This window comes from Halichoerus grypus, chromosome 6 (genome assembly GCF_964656455.1).
Source record: "Halichoerus grypus chromosome 6, mHalGry1.hap1.1, whole genome shotgun sequence".
NCBI classification, from domain to species: Eukaryota; Metazoa; Chordata; class Mammalia; order Carnivora; family Phocidae; genus Halichoerus; species Halichoerus grypus.
This window is the reverse complement of record NC_135717.1, coordinates 130,203,525-130,229,564: the sequence shown is the minus strand read 5'-3', so window position 1 is coordinate 130,229,564 and position 26,040 is coordinate 130,203,525. Positions and strand designations below refer to the sequence as shown.

General features: G+C 37.5%; 1 protein-coding gene and 1 pseudogene across 7 annotated transcripts in view; both read left to right on the top strand.

Moving 5' to 3' along the window:
* Positions 1–26,040, top strand: part of GRIP1 (glutamate receptor interacting protein 1) — a 660,303-nt gene that overhangs the window by 267,316 nt on the left and 366,947 nt on the right. For 5 of the 7 annotated variants that reach the window (XM_078076241.1, XM_078076242.1, XM_078076239.1 and 2 more), the window contains exon 1: positions 595–1,151. The exons of the other annotated variants lie outside the window; for them this stretch is intronic. In XM_078076241.1, the coding sequence (XP_077932367.1) occupies positions 1,019–1,151 (133 nt within the window). In that variant the 5' untranslated portion in view covers positions 595–1,018. Of the gene's footprint in view, positions 1–594; positions 1,152–26,040 lie in introns of those variants that run through there. 7 annotated transcript variants of the gene reach the window in all.
* LOC118527134 (histone-binding protein RBBP4 pseudogene) lies at positions 13,681–15,510 on the top strand (annotated as a pseudogene).

The following is a 26,040-nucleotide window of genomic DNA, read 5'->3' as shown; positions in this document are numbered from 1 at the left end:
TTTGCTATTTAGCCCATCTGTTTTTATATTTTTAAAGAAGTGTAACAACTCAGATTTATATTTGAGTTCAGTGTAAGCAGAGTGGCATTATTTGTATTTCTTTTCCCAAAAAACCATGCCGTTTCTTTTATTTGCTGATTATGGTATGCAGTTACTAAGCCTATGAGAAGCCTCTCTGTGAAGTGCATTTTAATATTTAGATCAAACAGTGATTGGAATACATTAATGCCCAGTGGGTAAATGTGTCATTTGAAAGCAGCTGCTGAGCCTTCTCCCTGCTGCTCCAATTAACACATAGAGCACACTTTTGTCAGCAAGAGGCAGTGCATATGGATGAAACCACTTTAGGGCTCATTAATATGATATGCACGGGAGCACAAAGGGTTAATGAATCTGCTCAGTGCAAAACAAGAGCTTTCTGAGAAGTTTCCCAAGCTTGTGCTTTTGCGATAAAGGGTGGTAGGATTAGGGGGTGGGATTAGCAGGTAAGAAAAAGCCGGTTCAGTCTCCAGCTTTGGTTCAGTCCATTGACTAACGTGTTTCCCCGCCCCTCTCATCTCCTACACCCCCGCCCTTGACAAGGGAGATGTGGATAGTGAAATTCTAGTGCCGGGACTCCTCTCGCTTCCGCTGAATCTCTTGTTGAACTTTGTTGTTTCGTTTTGAAGCCGTTTGAAGTCCAAAGCTTTACTGTTTATTTTTTTCTCCTAGTTCTTCATTATTTCACTTTCTCTCTCTTTTCCTTTATTTAGATATTTTTTTTTTTTAAATTGCACATTTGACGTTTCTTGAGCAAAGTAAGAAATCTTATTAGGGCAAGCCCATATCGCTGCTCTTTTTTCCCCTCCCATGGCTAAAGTCTGGGTGTTGATGGTAGCACAGAGACAGATGGAAGGGTAGGTAGCGCGTCCCCAGCCCCAGGTCTGGTGTGGAGCCTTCATGCTCCACCAGCTTCCCAAGCCGCTGGGTTGTTGCTCCGCTCTGGGGCTGGCTGAACCAGGCGCACGGTGAGTGAGAGATGGACCGCTTCCTGGGTTTTGTCAAGCAGATAAGAAGATCTAGGAGAAGAAAGGGGAAAAAGTACCGACCAGAAGAGGATTACCACGAGGGCTATGAGGATGTCTATTATTACGCTTCAGAGCATTTTCGAAGTAAGCACTTCCCTCCATCCTCCTATTCCTTCTCCCGTGCTGGGCTAACAATAAACCTTGTATGTAGCTTTAATCTTAAATGCAAAAGGTTTCCCAGATGGTGTTCTCTGTGAGCAGTCTGGAAGTACTGAAGTGCTACATTTTGCTTGATTTGTTGCAAGAACAGCTATCAGATAGCATCTAGACAGTATAACGGGTCCAGTTCTATGCCTGGTTAGTATTTTAAATGCAATTAATTGCTTGGGTTATCATTTTAATGAACCATTCAGAAAAGTATCTTGCAAGACAATGTGGTGGTTAGAATATGTTCTGTTGTAGTTGTTTTTAAATAACAGAGTTTTGTTTTGTTTTGTTTTGTTTTTCGTTCTGAATAGAGAGGACTAGCTTATTTGGAACAAATAGTTGTTCATGTTCGAGTTGATGTTGATGATTAATGTTCCTGAGACAGACTTCTAGACAGTTATCTGTGATTAATCTGAGGTGTTGTTTGTAGAAGGAGGTTCAAATGATTTTCTCTGAGGCATGTTCATCATTTTATTATTAAATTAAGGAAACACTTATTTGCCATCAGCTGGAATCAGTGATACCTGTAGAATAAAACAATATATCCATATTAAGACATTTGTAAATTAGCTGATAAACAGCAGAGAACTAGAATCATTCTTGTACTTATCAGTGCTTTAAATTTCTGGTGAGATTTAGACTCGTCCCAGTAGATTCATAATGCCCAGAAATGCCTAAGGGTACAGAGAGAAAGCAGCTACATGCAGAGATCCCTGGGTTTATGGAAGTGCCCTAAATGTGGGAAACTGACAGTTACATATACGTTACATTTACAAAATTAAAAGTTATCTTTTTTATCTTCTTGAATAAGGATTTTTATAAACTCGTATTTCAATTCTAATTCTTTCTGGCCTTTTGATGTCTAATCATGAATATATCCCATTTACAGTCTCTGAGTGTTGACTAATAAATAATTTAGATTCTATTTCTGTGATATTGAAATCCATGAGAATTAGCTTTAATGCCAGAAATTCTGTTGTGGTTGTTGAAAGTTGAGGGTTGAAAAGTCACGTGGTGGTAGTAACATAATAATGAAAAGATAATTCTTTGACGTTTGCTTGAATGATGTGGTTATGTTGCTTTTACAGAGTAATCTCTGAGTTTTAGAGATGTTTCTCTTTTATAATGCTCCTACATTAATAATCTGTTCTAATGCAATGACAGTATATGTTTCCTAAACTTAGTTTCCATAATATACTTAAAAATTCAGCTAATATTCGTGTTAGATCAAAAAATACTATCTGCTTGCATGCATAATTCTGAAAACTTGGAGATTAAAAAAAGAAAAGCTTAGGAATTTTTAATTACATCGGTGTCCATTGTACAAATTTCTCACAACCAATATATGTTGAGTCAAACTCACACCTTCTCGGGTTTGTACTGGGATGTGCTTGTGCAAATAGAATCAAGTAATCTCTCTCAAATGCCTGTATCCTCCTAGTTTTGGTACAAATTTTAAAACAAAATAAATACTTTATAAGCTTACAAAATATGCCTGTAAGGAGAAGTATTTATGAAGGTATCTAAGAAACACCCTCAAATTAGAGTTAAGGAGAATGATATATTAGACTAAGGCATTAGTCTTTATACATCAAGTACAGTAACTTACAGAGAATCATGTCTTAATTGGTCTGATTGGTGAAGGTCATGCTAAGGATAAGATGCTAAACCTCAAAAGTCATTTGCTTTAGATACATAACCAGCATGTTTTCCCCTGTGCTTTATCTGAAAACACCCATTATGTAATATTTAACTTTGTGGAGTTAGATGCATGTTGAGGTCCCCAACTTCCAACTGCTACATAATAAACAGCATGTGTCTCAATGGACTCAGACACTTGGGATTTGACATTTCATCAAATGTCAAAGAGCCAGGGCTTTTAAAGAAGACATGTCATACAATATAATGACCTCAGTCTCAGTGCCTCTTTTGGCTTCAGTTTCAGGGGCCTATTTGAATTGGGTAGGGAAGACATCCACTTATATTTTACGGCTGTAGAAATGTATTAAAGGGTAAGACTGATCCTGAAAACTAATCCTCTTAAATGGGTAATATGGTTAAATTCAATTACATCTACAGCGTATCTATTTTAATTAGTCTTTGGCATGATTTGAAAGTGCATGCCCTATGTTTCCTTAGATGGCTTAGAAAAACTATTTACATTAAGACTCAAACTTGGTGGAATTTGCTGAGGACATTCACGTCTTAGTTAATGGTGCTATTGATAAACCAGACGTGTCATTCTTATTTTTCTCCCTGTAGTTTTCTTTTCTTTTCTTTTTTTTTCCTTGAAATAAACTTTACTCTCTGCCTTGTCAGTTTATCTAGTGGTTCAGATTAACATCAGGACTCTAGACATATAATAGTGGAAGATTGAGCTAGGAAAACCTTCCCAGAAAACTCTCCAGTAAGTCTGCTTTTCCTTTCGTACATCCTCAAGTGCTCATTGATATCTAACTTTATCCTAAATAATGTCTCTTCTCTTGTGCGTTCTGATTAGAATCTCACCAGCCTTTCCTTCATCTTGAATATAACACAGTTTATAATCTCATTTTATTTTTTTTATTTCCCAGCTTTTGTTTAAATTGCTCTGGTATGAACACATTCACTTCTCCCTCTGCCTGAATTAAAATGTCATTCAAAGCCTGAATTAAAATGTCAGTAGGGTCTGATGCTACAGAAGAGAAGTTATTCTAAAAATGGATGATTTTTCTGTAACTCTATCAAAACTGAGTTTTAGCAATGATGGCAATGGTGATAGACTGATTTTGTATCATCCCTGATTTTTATATGGACTTGATGTATATCACTGTGCATGGGATGACTATATTTGATTTTTTAAATTCTGCTCTCATTACTCATCTATCTTTTCAGAATTCTAGAGTTAGAGTTTAAATAATCTAGGCAGTTGCTTTGGGCAAATCACCAAACTTCAGTGGTTTTTGTTTCCTAAAATATGATAAGAGGTGGCTTTATTTCTTAAGATTTTTCAAGTTCGAGAGCTATATGATTTTAACCTTTGTTTTAGTTCTGAAACAAGTTACATAAAGGTATTGGCTGAAGGATTTTAACTGGGATTTCAATGGAAAAATTCACCCGGGTGTCCAGAGGGAATTGTTTTTCTGGCAGGAATTGTCAGTAGGGAGATTCCTATTCCTTTAAGACAGTAATCTATCATTGAATATTAAGCAGTTTTGGAGAATGTTTATACTTATGAAATTCTGAACATATTGGCAAATCTTAGACTTCATCTTTTATTGTATCTTATCTGCCAAGAAGCACCATTTGCTTTGAAAATCTCACATAGATGACTCATTTGGTATTTTTTCCTTAAGAAAAACTTGCATTGATCCCAAAACTGATTCATAAACCTGAATGTAATAAAAAGCTAGAAAAGGATCCTGAATTTCAATTTTATTGTGTTTGGTGCTTTTATTTGTTTTTCACTAAATACTGTCATAGCAATGCCCTTTTAAATACTCTGACATAAAAAATAAAATAAACACTCTGGCATATCATATTTTGATTAATCTGTCACACAAAAAATAAACCCTTCGGCCCTGTCATAATATATATTTTTACTTAACCACACTAAATAATATTCAAATTATAAAACAGATAATGTACATTTTATAAGCATACTCTTAGCACTGTTCATATCCACGATAGAAATCCTGACCTGCCATGAACCATGCAGGGAAGGGGAGGGTTACTGAATTACTCTCTTATACATATGAAAGGTATGTGATCACGTCACTTTCCCTTCTGGCCCGAGCACCTTTTGCACATGGGTAATGGCATTCAATTAGGCAAGGAGCTCCTCCATGGTAACCAAGGTTTTCATCCTGACTCACAGAGGCAGGAGAAAAGCTATGTGGGGAAGCTGCTCAGGGCAATCATTAGTGGTTTACTCACCTTTCCTACTGAGGTCAGTTCAGAGAAGCTCGAGAAAGGGGGGAAAAGAATCTGGTTTAGACCTTTTGAGAAAAGGTCATTTGTATTTACAAATTATTTTATTTTATTTTATTTCATTTCATTTTATTTTATTTGGCCTATTCTAATAGATATTGAGCAAAAATTGTGATGTGGGTGTATAAAAACATTGTTAGCTAAGTTACTTTATTAAGCAATATGTGCATCTAAAATCCCTAGTTAGGGAATTCAGGCTTTCAAATGCCTAGATGTTCAAACTGTATTTTAAGAGGGGTGCTTCCTTTTTTTTTATTTCATTGAAAAATGCCCTGCATTGTTCTTCTTGGGTATAAAACAACAATGATAGTGTGTGTTTGTAGTATGAGAATTTTTAGGAATTGGTGTGGGGTAATTAGTACAAGTTATTTTTTCTCACTACTTCCTTTGATTAGGTTTTTTTTTTTTTTGGTAAGTTCAGTAACCACGTCCTCTCTACTTCCTGGAATTGACATATAATTAGGATTCTGTTTTTTGTTTTTTGGTAAGTGTGCCAAAAGGATAGAGTAAGAACTTTTACAATTACTTTAGAAAGATAGCTGATCCCTGCTGTAATGTGTATGAAAACTGAACACATAATCAAAGGAAAAGTTGCCTTCCTCAGCCAGGGGATCTGGAGGAAGGGAGGAGGGAGGAGCTGGGGAAAGGAAAGGGGAAAGGAAAGGAGAGAATGCAGCACATTTCATAGGTTATCTTTACTTTTCCAAGGTTTACAAGCATAAAAGCCATTTATTTCTATGTTAAAAACAGTGATTGTCAAACTGACAGGTCTTGGATGTGAGATACTAGATGATTCAAACCTTAGCTGTACTTAGTTTGACTCAAGAAATCCCCAGTGAATTGGAAGAATCATGGATTATATAGAAACAGGGCAAACTTGCTTGTTTTATGACTCTGCTGCTTATTTTTTTCTAAGAATTGCTTTCCATCACTAGTATAGTTGTTTTGTTGAAAATTGATTGGCTACCATGTTCCATTTGTCTGGGGTATTCTGTGTCATCAACTTTATTATCTCAAGCTGTATTGTGTCCCACATAGAATAAAGGAATAAATACAGTTGAAAGGGACTTTAGAATGCACTTCGTCCACCTCGAGTGTTTTTTTAGATGAACAAACTAGGTTGCTTACATGTTTCAGAAGTACGCAAGCCGCAGTGGGCCTTCAGAAGTGGGACTAGGAGGCGGACCTCCTAATAGGGTCTAGTCCTTCGTCCATTATTCTACACTCATCTTTAGTTTTCTGATGACTCTTCCCCTGATATTTAAGGACTGGGATCCATCTGCATATGAATTAGAAGTGTTAATTTCCCGCATAGGTAGATTTATTCTTTTGAGCAATGGGTCACCTTATCTTAAACTCCTGAACAAGAACTAACTCCTAATACAGTATTGCAAGTCAAATTGACATGATAGTGAATTTGTAGATGATGTTAATAGCAGTGATTGTCAGGGATTCAAAAACCAAAGCAAAGTATATACTGTTATCACCTCCCATTTGCTCTGTGGTTTGCAAATCCAGTCACTTTTATCAATAATTATCCCTTTGGGAGACTTAAACTGGCATAACTCTATCAGAAAATATTAGAGGAGGGGCACTTGGGTGGCTCAGTAGGTTAAGCATCTGCCTTTGGCTCAGGTCTTGATCCCAGGGTGCTGGGATCAAGCTCCACATCAGGCTCCCTGCTCAGCGAGGAGCCTGCTTCTCCCTCTGCCTGCCGCTCCCCCTGCTTGTTCTCTCTCTCTCTCTCTCTCTGTCAAATAAATAAATAAAATCTTAAAAAAAAAACAAACAAGAAAATATTAGAGGAATCTTGGAGTTCAGTTAGGGAAGTCAAGCCTACTATTCAATATAGGAAGTTGTTTCTCAGCATCCCTACTGTGTGGATATCCAGCTTTTGTTTAAATTGCTCTGGTATGAACACATTCACTTCCAAAAAAGTCACTAAATAAACCTATGTCTCTTTTAAACAAATTCTGAATTATATGTTAAGTTGTTTGCATATTCCAACAAATGCAATATATGGTTAAAATTTTATCTTGACCCAAATAAATATAGATTCTATTAGATTTGATGTACAATAAAATTTCATGCCTCCTCTCTATTCCTATTAGTTTTTCATCGATGTAACATATGGTATGTGGAGGTGAGTAATTCCTTCAAAGCTATTTTTGTTTTAACTATACAAACCAGAAGAGCTCTGTGTTGGGCCCACATCCACGTGGTAAGTTTTCTTTTCTTTTTCTTTTTTTTTTGTTTCTAAAATGTCACCAAACCTGCCATTCATTTAATGAAAAACACATTTTAGTGTTTTCTGTTTTCATGATGTTGTGGACATTATTTGTATGCCCTGAAACTCTTCTTTTTCCCTGGGAAGAACAATCCTCATATTTAATATATGCCTATTCTAATTCAGTCATTACTGATTGATCAAAACTGACATATTGTACCATTTCCTTGGCTGTGGTGATTGCTGTGACAATGGACATATAAACCAACTGGGCCAATCAGTACTCCTTTGGGAGTTTGCAAAATTCAAGACAATGCCCTCTACCACATAATAAAAAACAGTCAGGAATAGGAGAGAATCAAGTCAACATGCAAAGGAGATGGGGATAGAAAGATCAAGAGACCCCTCAGAGTTCTGTGGTTACTAATCCCAGTCCTTGAGGTCTCTAAGTCTGCCCAAATCAAAGTTTACATAGCTACAAAGGACCAGAACCAGGACTGAAACTCAGATGGGCTAGTTTCTAGTTTTTTAATTTGGAAAGTATGGTTATTTGATTATTTTTATTTGATAGAAATAAGTGCCAGAGATGGAAACTAGATTTTTTAATTAAAGTTCCTACCCTCCAACAATGTAATTTTCTTAATGGGACTGAGGGGCTATGTGACTTTAGACGAATCATTTGGAACTCTATGCTTCTTCAGTTTCTTATTTGTAAAATGAGGGCATGACACACCAGTGTGTAGTGCTAAAGACCCTGGTAGAGGAATCAATGACAGGTGTCGTCAGTAGAGCTGTATCTCTCATGCAGGGAACAGCCCAGGCAGGTGGAGGAAGGAAAGAGCCTGTGGGCAAATGTGAGCAGATTCCTTAGCAGTATAACCACTGTGTATTTGACACTTTCTGCCCTCGCTTTTAGTTCCGAATTTAATCTTGTTTTAGAGATTCACACGACTTCCCCATCCGCATCTCACCAGAGGTCTTCCACCAGTGTCTACAGCTGCATAAGAGGATTTGGATATATACAGGACGGTTCTTCCTTATCAGCATGTGCCCTGAAACAAAGTGCTCTAGAATATCAAGTACAGGACAGTGAGATTCCCCCCAAAAGTTACAGGTGTGTGCATGCGTGCGTGTGTGTCTGTGTGTGTACACACGTGTGCACATGCACACACACAGCCCTTATTAGTTATTTGTGAGATCCAAAATAACACCTTTTCTTTACTCTAAGGTGATCTCTGTTTCTATAGAGACAGCTGTATCCTGCTGGTTAAGGATGTGGGACCTGGATGGGAATACCTAAGTTGGAATCCTGGCTCTCTCTCTTAATAGATACGTGACCTTGACAAGTAAATCTGTCTGTGCCTGAATTTCCTCATCTGTGAAATTGAGTCAATAACTACCCACCTCTTAGGGTTATTGTGAATTGAATGACATAATACAGCACTTAGTGCTTGACACATAGTGAGCACTTAGTAAATGTTAGTGGAAGAAAACCTTATTCCTAAAGATATTAAATAAAGCATGTTGAATAGTTATGAATGGCAGGCTAAGAAGCTTAAATTCATTGTGTAGGCACTGGGGCAATATTGTATGTTTTTTGGTGGAGGTATAACCAGGAAAGAGCTGTACTTTAGGAAGATTAGTGTGGTATTAGTGTATAAAAGGGAGTAGAGGGAGAGACATAAATAAAAGGGCAGATAAAGCAGTTGTGGGAAAACATGGGTATGAATAGAAGGAATATATTCGACATACTGAGTTTGAGTTGCCAAGAAGACGTCCAAGGACAATTCGTAGGAGGTAGCTTGAAATGTGGAAGTTGGGGGTATGGAGAGGGGATAGGGCTCAAGAGACTTGGAAGATGTTTATGTAGATTTGATGGGTGAATCAGGGGACTAGGAAAGAGGGGTCTTTTGACTCAACTTTATGCTGACTATTCTTGGGGCCAAACCAGGAAAACTGATTAAACATACAGTTCTGATGATGTAAGAGAGTTTCAACAGGTAGAGGATACCTTAGGGAATTTGTAACGAGTACTGGATGGATTGCACATTTGATTAATTTCTTATAATGATATAAAAGATTAAATGAAAGGTGATCATGCAAAGGGAAATGAAACTCAAAATAAGTGTTAGGATTCAAAAGGTGGATTTTTATTAGTGTACATTCAGATAACACTACTTCAAAATGAGTTTAGAAAGATAAGAGACTAGGATATGCCACAACATGGAAGAACCTCAAAAATACACTAAATGAAAAAAAGCTAGACTCTACAGACCATGTATTGATGCAAATAGGCACAAGGTTTCTTTATGGGATGATGAAAATGTTCTGAAAAGTAGACTGGTGATGGTTGCATAACTCCTCAATCTTACTTTTAAACATCATGACTTTTTTTTTAATATAGAAAGATAGGTGCTCAAAATGAGTATGTGTAGAGTTTTGTTGTTGTTTAACAGCTCCCAAATGGGCAATCAGAGGTTTTTTCTCCACTATGAGAAGTCTATGCATTAGCTCAGTCAAGAAGTATTTAAGTACCAACTCAGGAAAAAAAAAAAAAAGTCAGATAAAAAGTGGAATCCAGAATGATTCACCATGATGCCAGAGGGAAATATTCCCAGTGGTATTTTAGAATATATATTAAAATTGATTATATGCTTTTTTTATTTGAAGTATTAGAGTTCTACCCTAGTATCTCAACTATTATGTAAGTTTAGAGCCAAAAAACTTTTCTGAAACATTGAACCATAGAACTGAGTTTTTTGAATGTGTGGATTTAAATTAAATATTAGCAATTAAGCCTATAGATATGTAGAAACTGAGTTGAATTTCAGTTAATATTCTAAACCTTTAAAGATCTCTGTTCTAGAAACTGTGAACCAACTCCAAAATATTATGAGGTTATGGCTAAGTAAATTATTCATAATTAGTAATATTTAAAACATAGGATACAATATAATGCTCAAATTTTCTTCTTTACTTTTGTACCCTGTCCAGTTTAGGCAGATTAGAGTAAGCATTTCACAGCTTTTATTCATTCAGCAAATACTTGATGATACCCATCACGTGTCAGGCATCATTTTAGGTGCTGGAGATAGAGTGGTACAGAAGACAAAGATGATCTTTGCCCTATTGTAACCAGGAATCTAACAGGGAAATAGAAAATAAAAAATAGTGCTAAGTGCAATGAAGAAAATCAAATCAAAGTTACAGAAGAAAGTATGGACGGTGGTGAGAGGGGTAAGTGTTTCAGCTAAAGTGATCCTTCGTTGAAAACTAGATGTTTGAGCTGACCCTGACTGAAGAGACAGAGCGACTGTGTGGCGATCCAGATAGAAGGCTAGGGCAGAAAACCCTCTGGAGTTAGAAATGTACTTACTCTTTTTAATATAATACGTGTATTGACATCTTCTGAATGGGCTGTTCCCTGAAAGTTCATTTGCAAAATCAGTTATTTGGAATTCCAAATGCATTTCTTTTTAGGAAAATGTAGATTCCAAGCCAGACCTGACCATCAAAGTCTTTGCAATATTTCACTAACAGGTAAAATGTGGCTGTGGCCAAAAGAGGCATAGTTATTGGAAAAAGCTTTTATTTTGCTGAAAAAGATAGAGATACCGTTGCCATTCATATATAGGTCTCTTAGTCAAATACTGCCATGGGCTGCTTGAATGGCAGTGGTATTTTGGAGGAATGAGAAAATGGTTTATTTTATCTGTAGATTAGTAAAATGTGTCATGGTCTTCTTTACACTTGGATTCTAAATAGTCATTAAGCATAGCTTTTAAGCTAAAAATGTGCTTGCCATGTAATCAGAGGATACTAAAATGTATGATTGTTCTGTGGCTTTTTGTTCATTTTCTGTAGGACAAAAATATACTTTGAAAATCACTACATTATAGAGACTGTCAATGGCTTGTGCATTTTGGGGGAAGTATTATATGTCAAAGAAATTATTTTCCAGAGAGTGAACAAAGTTGTACATGGTCTTTCAGGTTATAGCCCCCAGCATCACCATTCTCTGTGCTTTATGGATAATTGGACCTCTTACATTTCTGTTGTTTATTATTTTGCTAGCAATAGATAACCAGGGAAATTTTACATTGGTTGTTGGGATGTCAAGCTATTTTCTAGATCAATTACTGTTTGTTAAATATGATTCAGAGTATTATTTTTTTTATATTTAGAAATAAATTCAGTGTGAGATTAAAAATCTTACTGCTTTCTGATGAATGTCTGAATTCCTTTTCAGGAGATGCATCTAACTAATAAACTTTTAAAATGTATGCCTAATTTCAGTGCAGTGGTTTGCGTTTTGTGAAAACAGGTGCTTCTGAGTCCTGCTGAGCTGGTCTTAGTTTTCATGTTGCTCTTCTGCTGGTGTTGGTATGTGATTCATGAATTTGCAGGTGCGGAAAATAACATTTGATTTGTGAAGCCCCATTTTTGAAATAAAAGTAGGCACATGACAAATGTAACCAGTATAGAATGTGAAGCCAACAGTGGCCATCTTGCTGATCCTAAAAATTGGATGTAGGTTAACAAAATAGCTGCAGTGGAGAATTTTATGAACAATTACAGTTGGGTTAACACTTGTGTTTGTAAACTGTGATCAGCACATGGAAAAATTCATTCCTGCAAGTACTTTGAAGGCATAAACACAAACTTACACTTTGAAAATACTTTGCTCAGTACATGTCATCCTGCCTGGAGTCATGATCACTTTTTAAGGGAGAAGCTGTCAAAATTTCGGGTGAGAAATACAGGTGTTCAGCAGTTGGTTATAAATGTCCACTTTATGGATTTACAGTGGCCTTTCATTATTGACGTAGAGTTGGGGAATTCCCAGCACCTGAGAACTGTTGTTTATGGCTGGTCGTATCTATCAGTACCAAATTTTCATGATTTATAGGGACAAGTACCTCTTTCATTCTTAAAAATCCCAGGAGCACCTGGGTGGCTCAGCTGGTTACACGTCTGCCTTCGACTCAGGACATGATCCTGGGGGTCCCGGGATAGAGCCCTGCATTGAGCCCCACATCGGGCTCCCTGATCAGTGGGGTGTCTGCTTCTCCCTCTGCCCCTCACCCTGCTCTCATGCTCTTTCTCACTCTCTCTCTATCAAATAAATAAATAAAATCTTAAAAAAAAATCCCAAGCTTTTGTGTAATGGTGTTTTGGGACCATTTGGAAAATGATCAGGCATAAAAGGAATCTTACAGCTCAGAAAAAATATTGGGATCTTCCAATCCAGCTCTCTGATTTTGCATATGATTAATATCCTTAACAACATCGTAATTTGCTCAGTAATTGTTTTTCCAAGTCTTAAATAGAGGGGAAAAAAAATCTAACTCAGGATTACAGTCAGCTAAGAATACTGGCATAAGTATTTAACTCTGTGAACTTGGTGTATTTTTAATCTTTCCTTCCCTCAAACCTTTCCCATTGCTTCAAAGATTGCTTCCGTGTGAAGCTTTCCCCCCTACCCCAATCCCAAGGGTTAGATCTGGGGTGCTTTGCATATGGATGATGCCTCACTTACTCTCTTGTCTCTCCTGTTGGTGCCACATAGGCATCTTCATATTCCAGCACCTAGGACAGTGCCTGGCTGCCTGCCTAGATACACTCTGGGCCATCCATAGATGTTTCTTGCTTAAAAATCTGTGGAGACTGATTCTCGTGAGCCACCCACAGAAACCTACCTCATTACTTTATAGTCATTATTCATGTATCTGAAATAAGTAGGAGGTTTAGCAAACAGTACTCTTTGGCTATAAGAACTTGAGTTTGCCATATCTATAATTCTGATACTGTCCCTCTCCCTTCCGCTACCCCAGTAGCATAAGAGAACACAGTTCTAACAACAGATTTTTTTAGATAATCTAAATGCAAAGAAAACAGAAGTGGAAAGGAAGTGTTTATATTTTATATATTTTATAATTATATAATAAAAAACCTACCTTGTTTTTTTCAACACACTTGTTAATGTGCAGTCTTTTGAGTTTAGTGCATGCTGGGATCTGTGCTAAGTACTTTACATGCATTAGCTCGTTTAATTCTCACAACTCTGTGAGACAGATATTATCATCCTTATTTTCCATAAAACTGGGGCCGAATGAACTTAATTAAATTTCCCAGTGTCATACAATTATCTGAGCTGTTAGATCTTACTACCAAATATTCATTAAACACATACTATATGCTGGAGCAGGAAACAATAGAGGCTGCGCGTGCAGAGCGAGTGCCCGTAGCCTCCCCGCCCCTCCCGCAACGCTCGACCCCAGGATCCCCCTGGCTTGCCTGCCCGCCATGGCCGACAAGGAAGCAGCCTTTGATGATGCAGTAGAAGAACATGTGATCAACAAAGAGTACAAAATATAGAAAAAGAACACCCCTTTTCTTTACGATTTGGTGATGACCCATGCTCTGGAGTGGCCTAGCGTAACTGCACAGTGGCTTGCAGATGTAACCAGACCAGAAGGGAAAGACTTCAGCATTCATCGACTTGTCCTGGGAACACACACGTCAGATGAACAAAACCGTCTTGTGATAGCCAGTGTGCAGCTCCCTAATGATGATGCTCAGTTTGATGCTTCACACTACGACAGTGAGAAAGGAGAATTTGGAGGTTTTGGCTCAGTTGGTGGAAAAATTGAAATAGAAATCAAGATCAACCATGAAGGAGAAGTAAACCGGGCGCGTTATATGCCCCAGATCCCTTGCATCATTGCAACAAAGACTCCATCCAGTGATGTTCTTTTTGACTCTACAAAACATCCTTCCAAACCAGACCCTTCTGGAGAGTGCAACCCAGACTTGCGTCTGTGTGGACATCAGAAGGAAGGCTATGGACTTTCTTAGGACCCAAATCTCAGTGGGCACTTACTTAGTGCTTCGGACGACCATACCATCTGCCTCTGGGACATCAGTGCTATTCCAAAGGAAGGAAAAGTGGTGGATGCAAAGACCATCTTTACAGGACATACAGTGGTAGTAGATGTTTCCTGGCATCTGCTCCATGAGTCTCTGTTTGGGTCAGTTGCTGATGATCAGAAACTTATGATCTGGGATACTAGTTCAAACAATACTTCCAAACCAAGCCACTCAGTTGATGCTCACACTGCTGAAGTGAACTGCCTATCTTTCAATCATTACAGTGAGTTCATTCTGGCCACAGGATCAGCTGACAAGACTGTTGCCTTGTGGGATCTGAGAAATCTGAAACTTAAGTTGCATTCCTTTGAATCACATAAGGATGAAATATTCCAGGTTCAGTGGTCGCCTCACAGTGAGATTATTTTGGCATCCAGTGGTACTGATCGCAGACTGAATGTCTGGAATCTAAGTAAAATTGGAGAGGAACAATCCCCAGAAGATGCAGAAGATGGGCCACCAGAATTGTTGTTTATTCGTGGTGGTCACACTGCCAAGATATCTGATTTCTCCTGGAATCCCAATGAACCTTGGGTGATTTGTTCTGTATCAGAAGACAATATCATGCAAGTGGGCAAATGGCAGAGAACATTTATAATGATGAAGATCCTGAAGGAAGCGTGGATCCAGAAGGACAAGGGTCCTAGATACGTCTGCACTTCTTGTGATTTTAGACTCCCCCTTTTTTTTCCTCTCAACCCTGAGATTGATTTAACACTGGTTTTGAGACACAGACTTTGTTTGGCTATCCCTCTATGATAGGTACCATCAACAATGTTATTAGCCCAAACAGAGGGTGTTTTCTAAATATTAACTGGGGGACTTGATTCAGTAAAGCCACAGACTTATATTTAAATTTTCTTTAGGAATTTTCTAGTAACAAAGGTCTAAAGTAGCCACAAAAAGGGGAATATTATGTGTGGTTATTTTTCTTCTTAGGCTATATCCCCAAGATTTTCAGACTCCTTTAAGTAAAGGCTAAAGTGAGGAAGGAGTAGAGCCAAGTGAGGTAGGTGTCTGAGCCATGAAGTATAAATACCACAAGATGTCGTTTTTATTCAGGAAATGGGGGAGATTCAAGTCATATAAATTCCTATTCTAAAATTTTCACACCTGACTTTCCAGGATGCACATTTTCCTATGTAGACCAGTCTCCTCTCAGTTTCTTCAGTTAAGTCAAAAAAACTATGTGTTCCTCTTTCCCCCATATATTTTTGCTTGTTAGTGTATTTCTTGAGCTGTTTCATATTGCTTTCCTTTCTGCGAAATGGTTTTTTAAAAAACTTGGGACCACCAAGTTGTAAAGATGTATGTTTTTACCTGACAGTTATACCACAAGTAGACTGTTCAGTTGAGTTGAGAAGAGTGAATTGATAGCTTGTATTTGTTTTTAAAATTAAGTTAATCTTGGATAAGAATTGCTTCTTTTTCTTTCTTTTTTTTTTTTTTAGGAGTTAGTCTTTGACCACTAGTTTGGTACCATCTCTATTTTGGGTGACCTGTTTCACCAGCAGGCCTGTTACTCTCCATGACTAACTGTGTAAGTGCTTATAATGGAATAAATTGCTTTTCTATATAAAAAAATAAAAACACATACTATATGCTGAGAGCTATAAGTGCATCATCTCTCCCAACTGTAGTGCTATGTGCCTTCCTCCCTCATTCTGCCATTCAAGGGTGCTGTCAGGATGGGAACCTTGGCCCCCCTGACAGGTTGTTGAACTCCTGAGTCATCTTGGATATAATTCCCTGTCTCCAAAGGTAGAAAAAGCAGCAAAATCCACTGCTGTTATGACTAACCATTTTTGTAATGAAATAAATTTTCTTCTCCATCCTCTTCATTCAATTATTTTGAACTCAGTTGCACTTTGAACAGGACAGTTTGCTTTACATTCTGGTATAACTTTGTGGCATGTGTATGTGTGTTTCCCCACTGAATTTGAAATTAGGAACTAATGTATATTCACAGCATATTTAGATTGGAAGAAAATGTATTATCCCCAAGATGAGCAAACAAATCCAGTCTAGGGTGGGCACCTGGATTAAGCCTTGTTCACTGTCCTTCAACAGCATAGAAGTAGAGCAGGAGGAATGTGAGTATCTGGCCATCTGAATATCTGAATGTGAATGCATGTTGTGTCTGTGATAACCTAAAACTCAAATTATTAGAAGTTAAACTGCACAAAACCAGTGAAGCTATATGAACAACAATGTGAATACAGGCATAAATCTGTCATAAAAAGTAAGAGTTCTCTTAGAGGTTCCAAATAAATTCTTGAATTCATGAAAATTGGAAAAGGATATAGGAATTAGTTTTATTTATGTTCTCTATTACCAAGTCACACATGAATCATATCCCCCTTGCCAAATAAAATAATTGGCTGATGGGAAATATTACTCAAGTAGAGTGAAATTATTTACTATAAAGTATAAATTTTAAGAGTGAATATTATTCTGATTCTTGACAGCAGTGATCAAGGAACTCTTAGTGCAGGTTATGTCATTTATATTATCCAGTTTGGACTTCACTTTCAAAGTGTCTTACTTGGGTTTTTGTAATTGTCTCAGACGATTAGCTATTTATTCTTTTCATTTGGAAAGTCTCTGTTTTTTTTTTTTAATTTTAATTTTTTTTTCTTTTTAAAGTTGCAAGTTTCCCAAATAATTAGAAATGGCAATACTTTATTAACCTGACAGGGGTCTCTTGATTTGAAATGTAATCTCAAGCTTCAGAAATGACCTGATACTACCTGGAATTATGTAATGTTAAGAGCAAAGTATAAATTTTAAGTTGTATAGAGAAAAATAGTGATATGTATCATTTTTCAAAATGTAGAATCCATTCTCTTGCTCCGTTAAGACATTTGGTAATTTTTAATTTTAGCAGGTTTTCTCTATTTTTGTATCTTTTTCTTCTCAGAAATCTCATAAAATCCCATTTTCCAACCTCTCCGTCACCATCAAATCTGAATGTTAAGCTCACCGTGGCCTTCAGTTCCTACCTGTCCTTTCCACTTGTCAGAATGTTGCTGACTTCTCATTCTTTCATGAAGCGTCCACTTCCCTGCTTAATCTCCAGGCCCCTCAAGTGGTTGTCTCTCCTGGACTTTTGCCTCACGTGCCTGCCAGTACTTGGCCTTTAGTGCCACCAAACCATCTGTGTTCTTTACTCTGCTCTTAGGCTACTGACATTCCTGGAAGAAAAAGACAGTACAACCGTGGAGGTTGGCGATATTACAAACTGAGGAGTTCCAGCCTCAGCTGGGCTTTCAACACTAGTCATCAGTCTTTGCTTTTATCTCTAGTTGCTCTCTTTCCCTTTCCCTGAGCAGTTACTCCCAAATTGTACCTGTCTTCTGAACTCCAAACCTGTTCTTCCCCTCCTAAACACATTCTCAACTGAAGATATAGACTATTTCCGAGTCCTCTGCTCCCCCCATCCCCTCCCAAGTATCTTTTATAAGGAGTTCCATATATACAGCCTGTACTTTCCCATCCCAAAGTACAAAGAAGGTGTTCAGTTAATATTAGACTGATAGAACAATGCCTCGTGGTCCTCCAGATTCCACACCAGAAACTCCACTAAAAGTGATACAGTTAAGATCACCAGTGACTTCCTGAATGTAGATTTAGTGGTCTTTTTAAAAAATTTTAAAATTTTATTGTTTTTTAAATTATGTTCGGTTAGCCAACATATAGTACATCATGATTTAGTGGTCTTTAAAATGGTGTTAATATTGTTGATCTTTCTGTAACCTTGGTCGTCATTTTGGTTTTTGAGTCTTTTCTTGCTTGGCTTCTATGACCCATTTTCTTCCTGGTTCTTCTTCCCTTTCTTTGATCACCTTCTACTTCTCCCCCTTGTACTCTTGAATGCCCCAGATTTCAGTCCTGGCTTTTTGCCTTCTCCATCTGTAAACTCTTCTGGGGAAACCTTTGTCTCCTTCTTCTTTGTAGTTTAGATCTCATGAATGAGCACTGGATCCATATTGCGGACTCTCATCTGGATGTTCTATCATCTCAGATTTCAGCGTTTCCTAAACTGAAGTCAGTACCTTATCTCCCACTCCAAACAGGCTTGATCTACTTTCCTTCTCTCTTTTAAAGGCATTGTCCTCTAAAAAGTTGTCCAAAATAGGAAGCTCAAAATCATTCCTCATTCGAGCTTCTCTGAGTTTTTCAATTATATTTTATCTACTTCATCCACTTCGTACTTCATCTTTGTATTCCCTCTCCACTTAGGCTAGCCCATAGTTAGAGCTTAATAAATGTTTAATTTTATTTTATTTCACACCAAACTGTAGACAGCTAGAATAGTGGATTCCAAGGGACATATCTATCTTCAACTTTGATGTATATATTAATATTTAGGCCTACTAGAAAGATACTTGGCAGTTTATGATGCCTCGAGGCTAAAATTTTTCTGAGGTATTCTATTAGTGTCATAGTATTTTCAGTTCATGATTTTGACCTTGTTCATTAAAAGCAAAGTGGGCAGCTCAAGTCTCAAGGACCTGTGTAGCTGGAAATATTAGCTTGGGGTCTAGAATTCAATAACCATTGATTGCTCAGTCCAAAGCAGTTTATTGTTGATATCTTTCCCTAAAATGGAATCAATTATTCTTGCCTATACATTTTTATTAATGGACTGGCTATTTGGATTAGAATAATGAATTGAAGTATAGTGGCATATTGAAAATATGAAAAATAAAGTGTTTTTCACTTTAAAATGTTGATCTAATATATCACAAAGTATATCAGAGGAAGTTAGTGAAGAAAGGCAATAGAGGTAATGAGAAGATTTAATTGATTCTAAATGGTAGCTCTAAACATTGTTTAAATTTAACATCAAAGAAAATTCTTTTTTATAGGACAGAAACTTTTTTGCTTATGACAGTTTTTAATTGACCAAAATGATTAGTTTTTTCATGTTCTTTGTAATTTTCATTCAGTTTTTCTTTAAACCATTACAATAACTATTTTCTCACAGAAAATAAATTAAAATGAAATTATGAGAGGTTTAGGTTCAGAAGAGGAGTAATTTAGATTGCATCATTTTGAACAAAATAAAGACTAAACAACCTTTGGAGTGCAAATTTCAAATTTAAGGACATATTTAAATGGTTAATAGAAAAGAAATGTCACTTGCCAATAAACAGAAAATTAATTATGAATCATTCTTAGCTATTTCTATAGTTCAGCCTGTATACTATAGTTTGATAATAAGCATTGCAATAATGATAGCTTTTTTTTATTTTAGAATTTTACAATGCTTTTATACACATTTTACTTTGTGGCCCTTTTAGCAATCTTGTAAGTTGATAAATCAGCTGTTATTGTTGTTACTCCCCATTTTGTAGATGAGGAAAAAAAGCACTGGAAAATTAAATGGCTTGATCATTGTCGCACAAACAATGAGTTGTGGTACTCCTCTTGATTCATCTGTTTCCAAATCTTTTGGGCTTTTCTACTGTCCTGAATGGACTTGAGCTCTTTGAAACAGGCTATCCTGTCCTATTTATCTTCCTGTGCCTGGAGCATAGCAGGTGCACAGTGTATTTGTTGAATAGTAGCCTATACTAGAATGGAATTTCAACTGTCAGTCCCTTAAAGAATCTTGCTACTCAAATACAGTATTGTATCAACTTAAGAGAATTATGCTGTGCACTTGAAAATATTGACAGTGCCTTTTTAATGTCCTATAAAGTACTTTTTATAAATTGAGAGTTGTCATGGGAAACATAACAAAGAGGCAGAGGACAAGTATTTTATTATTAATCTATCTGGGGTTAATTCCATTCTATTAGTTATCTATTGCAGCATGACAAATTACCCCAAAATATAGCAGCTCAAAACAGAAAACATTTATTATATTATAGTTCCTGTGAGTTGGAAGTCTTGGTGCAGCTTAGCTCAGTGCTTGGGCTCACTGTGTCTCATAAGGTTGTGATCAAGGTTTAGACCTGGGCGGTAGTCATCTCAAGTCTGGGTGGGGGGAGGACCCCCTTCTAAGCTTACTTATGTGACTGTGGTCTCAGGCCCTTGCTGGCTATTGGTTGGAAACATCAGTTTTTCCCACGTGGGTCTCTCCACTAAGTAGCTCAAACATGGCAGCTGGTTTCCCTCAGAGCAAGTGAGCCGGGAGAGAGAGAGAGCGAGAAAGGGCAAGCAAGACAAAAGCCACAGTCTCATTGTAACTTAATCTTGGAACTAACAACCCGTCACTCTTGCTTTCTGTTTATTAGAAGAGAGTCACTGGGTCAGCCCAAACCCAGGAGGATGGGATTACAGCAGATTGTGAATACTATGAGGTCAGAATCGTTGGGGCCATCTTAGGGCTGGGTACCACATTTATATTTAATGGTGTTGCTCAAATAGAATAAATCAGAAGAAATAAAATTCCAACAGACTGACCTCCACCTTGTCCAAACTTTTTAAGGAAAAAGTTGTAGAAACCCAACTCAAACTGGCTGCAGTTATTCTCCCTTCATTTTTTAAAAAAGATTTTATTTATTTATTTGAAAGAGAGAGAGCATAAGCAGGCGGTGGAGCAAGGGGAGTGGGAGTAGCAGACTCCCCGCTGAGCAGGGACCCTGATGCGGGGCTCGATCCCAGGACCCTGAGATCATGACCTGAGCCGAAATCAAGAGTCAGACACCTAACTGACTGAGCCACCCAGGAGCCCTTGACTTTAGAGTTTTAACTAGTAAGTTTTAAAAGAAAGTCATATTGGGGAGGGTGTGTGCTATGGTGAGCGCTGTGAATTGTGTAAGACTGATTAATCACAGACCTGTACCTCTGAAACAAATAATACATTATATGTTTAAAAAAAAAAAGAAGAAGAAGATAGCAGGAGGGGAAGAATGAAGGGGGGGGAATCGGAGGGGGAGACGAACCATGAGAGACTATGGACTCTGAGAAACAAACTGAGGGTTCTAGAGGGGAGGAGGTGGGGGGATGGGTTAGCCTGGTGATGGGTATTAAAGAGGGCACATATTGAATGGAGCACTGGGTGTTATACGCAAACAATGAATCATGGAACACTACATCAAAAACTAATGATGTAATGTATGGTGATTAACATAACATAAAAATAAAAAATAAATAAAAAATAAAAGAAAAAAATAAAAGAAAGTCATATACTTGAAGCAGGCTTATTTTAAATAAATGTTGTTGAGGTCGATAGCAAAACCAAAGCTCATTTGTCCAACTTGGCAAAGTTTCCACCTGTGGTTCCATGAAAAAGGGGCCCTGCCCAGCATGAGCATGACTGTGGGCATCTTGTCTTCCTAGCCCCAGGAGGACACCTGGGAGTCAGTATGTCCTGGAGAGCCACGAACTAAGGTTCTCACCACTCTCCTTCCAGCAGCAGCAGCTTGCAGGCTGGATATTTGGTGGGGAAACTGTTCCAGCAACATTCATTCTTGAGTTCTCATTTCTAGACCTTGTGTGAGGCATGGGGGATGCTGAGAAAAACAGAACATGGTCCATGTCCATGTGTGATTTAGAGATAAATGACATCTGTGCTTGGGTTTGGGGGAAGAAGAAGGCAGCGGCTTAACTGGTCCTGGGTTGAAAAGCCACAAGGGTAAACTTGGCTTCTGAAACCATCCATAGCCTTCCTGCTGCCTGCTGGTTGCCACCTGGCTCACATGATGATGTGTTTTCCAGGCCTGCCCAACAGTGAAGGACTGATGGCCTCCATGTGTCTCAGGCGTTTGCCCATGTGCCAGTTTTATTTTGCAAAACATGGTTATCATATCTGTCCTCCAGCATGGATTTAGGTTTCTCCCCCGCAACACCCATCCCCAAATTCCCAGTTTTCTTCACCTTCCTCCCAGCTCTTGTCCCAGTCAAAAAATTATCATCTCAATACCAAAACTTAGATCATTTCCTAAACCAAATTGCTTTCTTTTTAAAATTCACAAGGTGTATGATTTTCTGATAACCCACAGTATTATGGATGAGGTTTTGTTTTGGTTTGGTTTTTTGTTTGTTTGTTTTTGCATATTAACCACAATAAGCCTTTAAATGATGGGATTTCAGGGAAAGTAGGAGAGAACATTTTGGACTGGATTGCTTTACTGAATTTTGTTTCTAAGCATATCCTATTTAGATATGAAGAAATCCCACTTTGATATCTACTCTGATACGGGGATTTGTAGCCTCTCCTATCAGAAATAGTCCCATTTCCTAAACCTTCTTCTTCCACCCTTACTTAGCTTTCTTCTACTTTCTTTTTCTTTATCTAACTTCTTTGGAGTTTGAGGCCTATACTGACTTAGTAGAATATTAAATAGTCAGCATAAGTCAATAGAGATATGAAGTTGGCATTAAAATCAGCCTTCAGATGTGATAATAAAGACAGCCAGAACATGGAAGGTAGAGATAGCCCCACTATGCTAGGCTGGTTAGACCTCACTAGAAACATTCCGTTTGCTTTGGAGAAAGGTGGGCAAACTAAAGCACCGCCAGAGAAGAATGACATGAAACACATGTACAGACTGGCTAAAAGAACAGAATGTGTTTACCTTAGTCAAGAGGAGACTTCGCAGAAAAATAGCAGAGAGGAGGTTGGAGGTACAGTAACGCTACCATGTGCAAACCACGAATTCGCTTTGTGTGGCCTTTAATGAAAAACAAGGCTAAAATCAATGAGTAGCTTTGAGGAAAGATATTTTTTCGGAAAGCATTAACACTTCTTTTTTGTGACTACTGTTAGCAATGTGACAGAAGGAATGTATGAATAAAGAAGCTGGATGGAAAATAGCTTATCTATTATGTGCTAACTCCAGTCGGTTGATGGAATATGGTTCCAATAGTGCCGTCATTTTGAGCATAGACATAGAAGTAAAATGACCCTGGCTTTGAATGCCAGCTCAGCCCCTTCCAGCACTGTGACTTAACATCTGATTCTCAGCGTCTACATCTCTAAAAGGGGAATAATAGTAGGTACCTACGTCGCTGGGGATATAAAGGAGATAAGCCGTAGAAAGCAGTTGGTACTGTGCCTTACACATGATAAGTGATAAATGTTAGCATTGTGAAAGATTGTGAGGTCAAAGAAAGAAAGATTATGAGATACTAGGTGGGAAAGCAAAGCTGATCAATTAGTGATGTCTGTCATGGGAGTGAAAGAAAGTAGGCCATATATTTACCATCTTTGGGGTATAGTCAAATGAAATGATCATTTCTACTCAATCCTTGTATTTTATTTTTTACGTTACATAGTTTTCTTCTTACAACCTAAAAAATAAATTAGAGGGAACATTAGCTTAAATCAGGGAGCTTCTGCCATGCATCTTCCCTTTCTTTCCTTCCATCTTTTCTTGTATATCATAAGTTTTAAAATATGACAATTATATGGAAAGAAAATACACTTTTTCTACCATTCTGTTAACCTTGCTAGTCTTGCAGTGTGAATGAAGTGGAGGGAAATACACTTTACAATGCACAATGAATGAGCCTATGCTTCCTAAGTGTCTTAGTTCTACTGTAGATTAGATATTTAGAAAGAATCTGAGGAAAATCAAATGTTAAAGCAAGCTATCTTTTACCAAATCTAATATATCTTATCTGAATGTACTGTTCTTATATTTGTATTGAACTCAAAATAGTGTTTTGTTCACACTTTAGGATATGAATAGTTACTTAGACTCTACTTGGAGTACCTTATCTTAAGAAGAAAACTGTAAAATTGATGTGTTGGCCATGAATCTTTAACACTACCTATTGTATGTTGTCAAGAACATTACTAAGGAAATAAAGATGTGTCATTAAAGGAGGTAATGTTTCAAGGTTATCTCCCTGAATGTTGAATAACTCCTAGAAAGCTAAGCACAGCCACTTCTATATAGATGGCTTCCAAGAGGAAAGTGTCATTGCTCCTGAAGATAGCATTGGTCTAGGGGATGGATGTATTTTCCTAAGATATGAATAAGAGAGAATAGCTGGATTATAACATAGAAATGAATTACTCACTTTTTTCCACCACGACATAATGATCAAGAAACAACGCATCTATATCTATTCACTTACTTACCCTTCAGCTTAGAAACGTGGCAAAGTACTATTAATTCAAAGAAGTAATATGGTCCTTCGATTAAATCTTAGACTCTAGGTTGAGAACTAATCAGAATCCTGGATCCTCTACTTAATTGATGTTTAACCTTGTCAAAGTATGTGACCTTTTCTAAGCATCTCTAGGTTCCCCCTCTATAAAATGGGGACAAGTTGACTGTTGACTCTTGTGGAGATTACATTAGATCAGTAGCAATGCTGTTATTACAGGGACTGCTGCACGGGAAGCCATAAGAGTAACTATCATTATTAATAGTCAATACTGGTTGAAGAGTCAAGAGCCCTGGGTTCTGAACTCATCTTAATACTAACTAGCTGTGCAATTTGGGGAAATTTTTATCAGTTCTCTGGACCTTCATTTCCTTAATTTTCCTTAAAGAAATTGATTGAATTATTTTGAGTAGTACTTCCAATTCTAAAATACTATCCTGGTTAGCAAAAGCACTTAAAAATTCAAAGTAAAAAAGCCTCCACTATTCCTAAGTGGTGGTTAATTTTCCCATCTTAAACATTTCCTTTTGTAAGGGACAGACGTTTTGCTTTTCCCCACCTCTATTTTCCCTAGGAATTTCATTGCCTCTAGTTCAAGGGAAAGGTGTTAAAAAGAAAATTAACACCTTGTTACTGTGTGAACACTAACTGCTCTTTATTACTCACTTTAAAATAGCTCATTGTTAATGGGCTTGGAAATCCTGTCTCAATCCAGATTGTTAATATTCCTCTAGCAAACATAAACCTATCCATTTTTAAAGTAAGCTTTTTATTAAAGTCTAACATTCATATAGAAAAGTATACCAATTAAAAACTCACAACTTGCTGAATATTTATGAAGTGAACACCCATGTAACCAGCACCTAGATCAAGAAACAGAACATTTCCAGCACCTCAAGATCTCCTTCATGTGCCCTTTCCAGTCACTAACTCCTGTCCAGGATTAACCACTATCCTGATCTGCACCATTGTAGATGACTGTTGCATGTTTTGAAGTTGATGTAAACGAAATCAAATGGCAAGCAGTCATTTCTATTGAGTACACAGCTTGGAGTAGAACTGCTAGTGCATTGAGTCTGCATGTGTTCAGCTTTAACCGATCCTGCCAGTCTTCAAAAATGGTCCCACTAATTTATACACTCGTCCCCTAACCCCAGCAGGAAGTGAGAATTCCATTTCTGATTATCTGTCTATTTTAAAACCACATTTCTTAAAGCAGGCTACTGTTTTGAATTAGGTGTACGGATTTCTTCCCAACACCTGTACCCTCCACTTCAGGTGATGATACACTCTGGTTGGCCCTGGACAGACCCTGGAGGTACCAAGTTTATACTGCTCTCTTTGCATACTTATTATTAGTGCTCCCTTTACTTTCAAATTGTCCAGGGTTATGGAGGGATGAAAATGTCCTAAAATTAGATTGTAGAGATGGTTGCAGAACCCTATGACCATAATCTAAAAAAAGTAATAATTGAATTGTAGACTTTATATGGACAGATTTTATGGTTTGTGAGTTATATCTCAATAAAGCTGTTTTGAAAAATTGTCCCAGTTTGGATGGTAAATTATGTGGTCATCCTGCTTGACCCCATTTTTGCCATTTGCAAACAAGTTTTAAAGAGAGAAAAA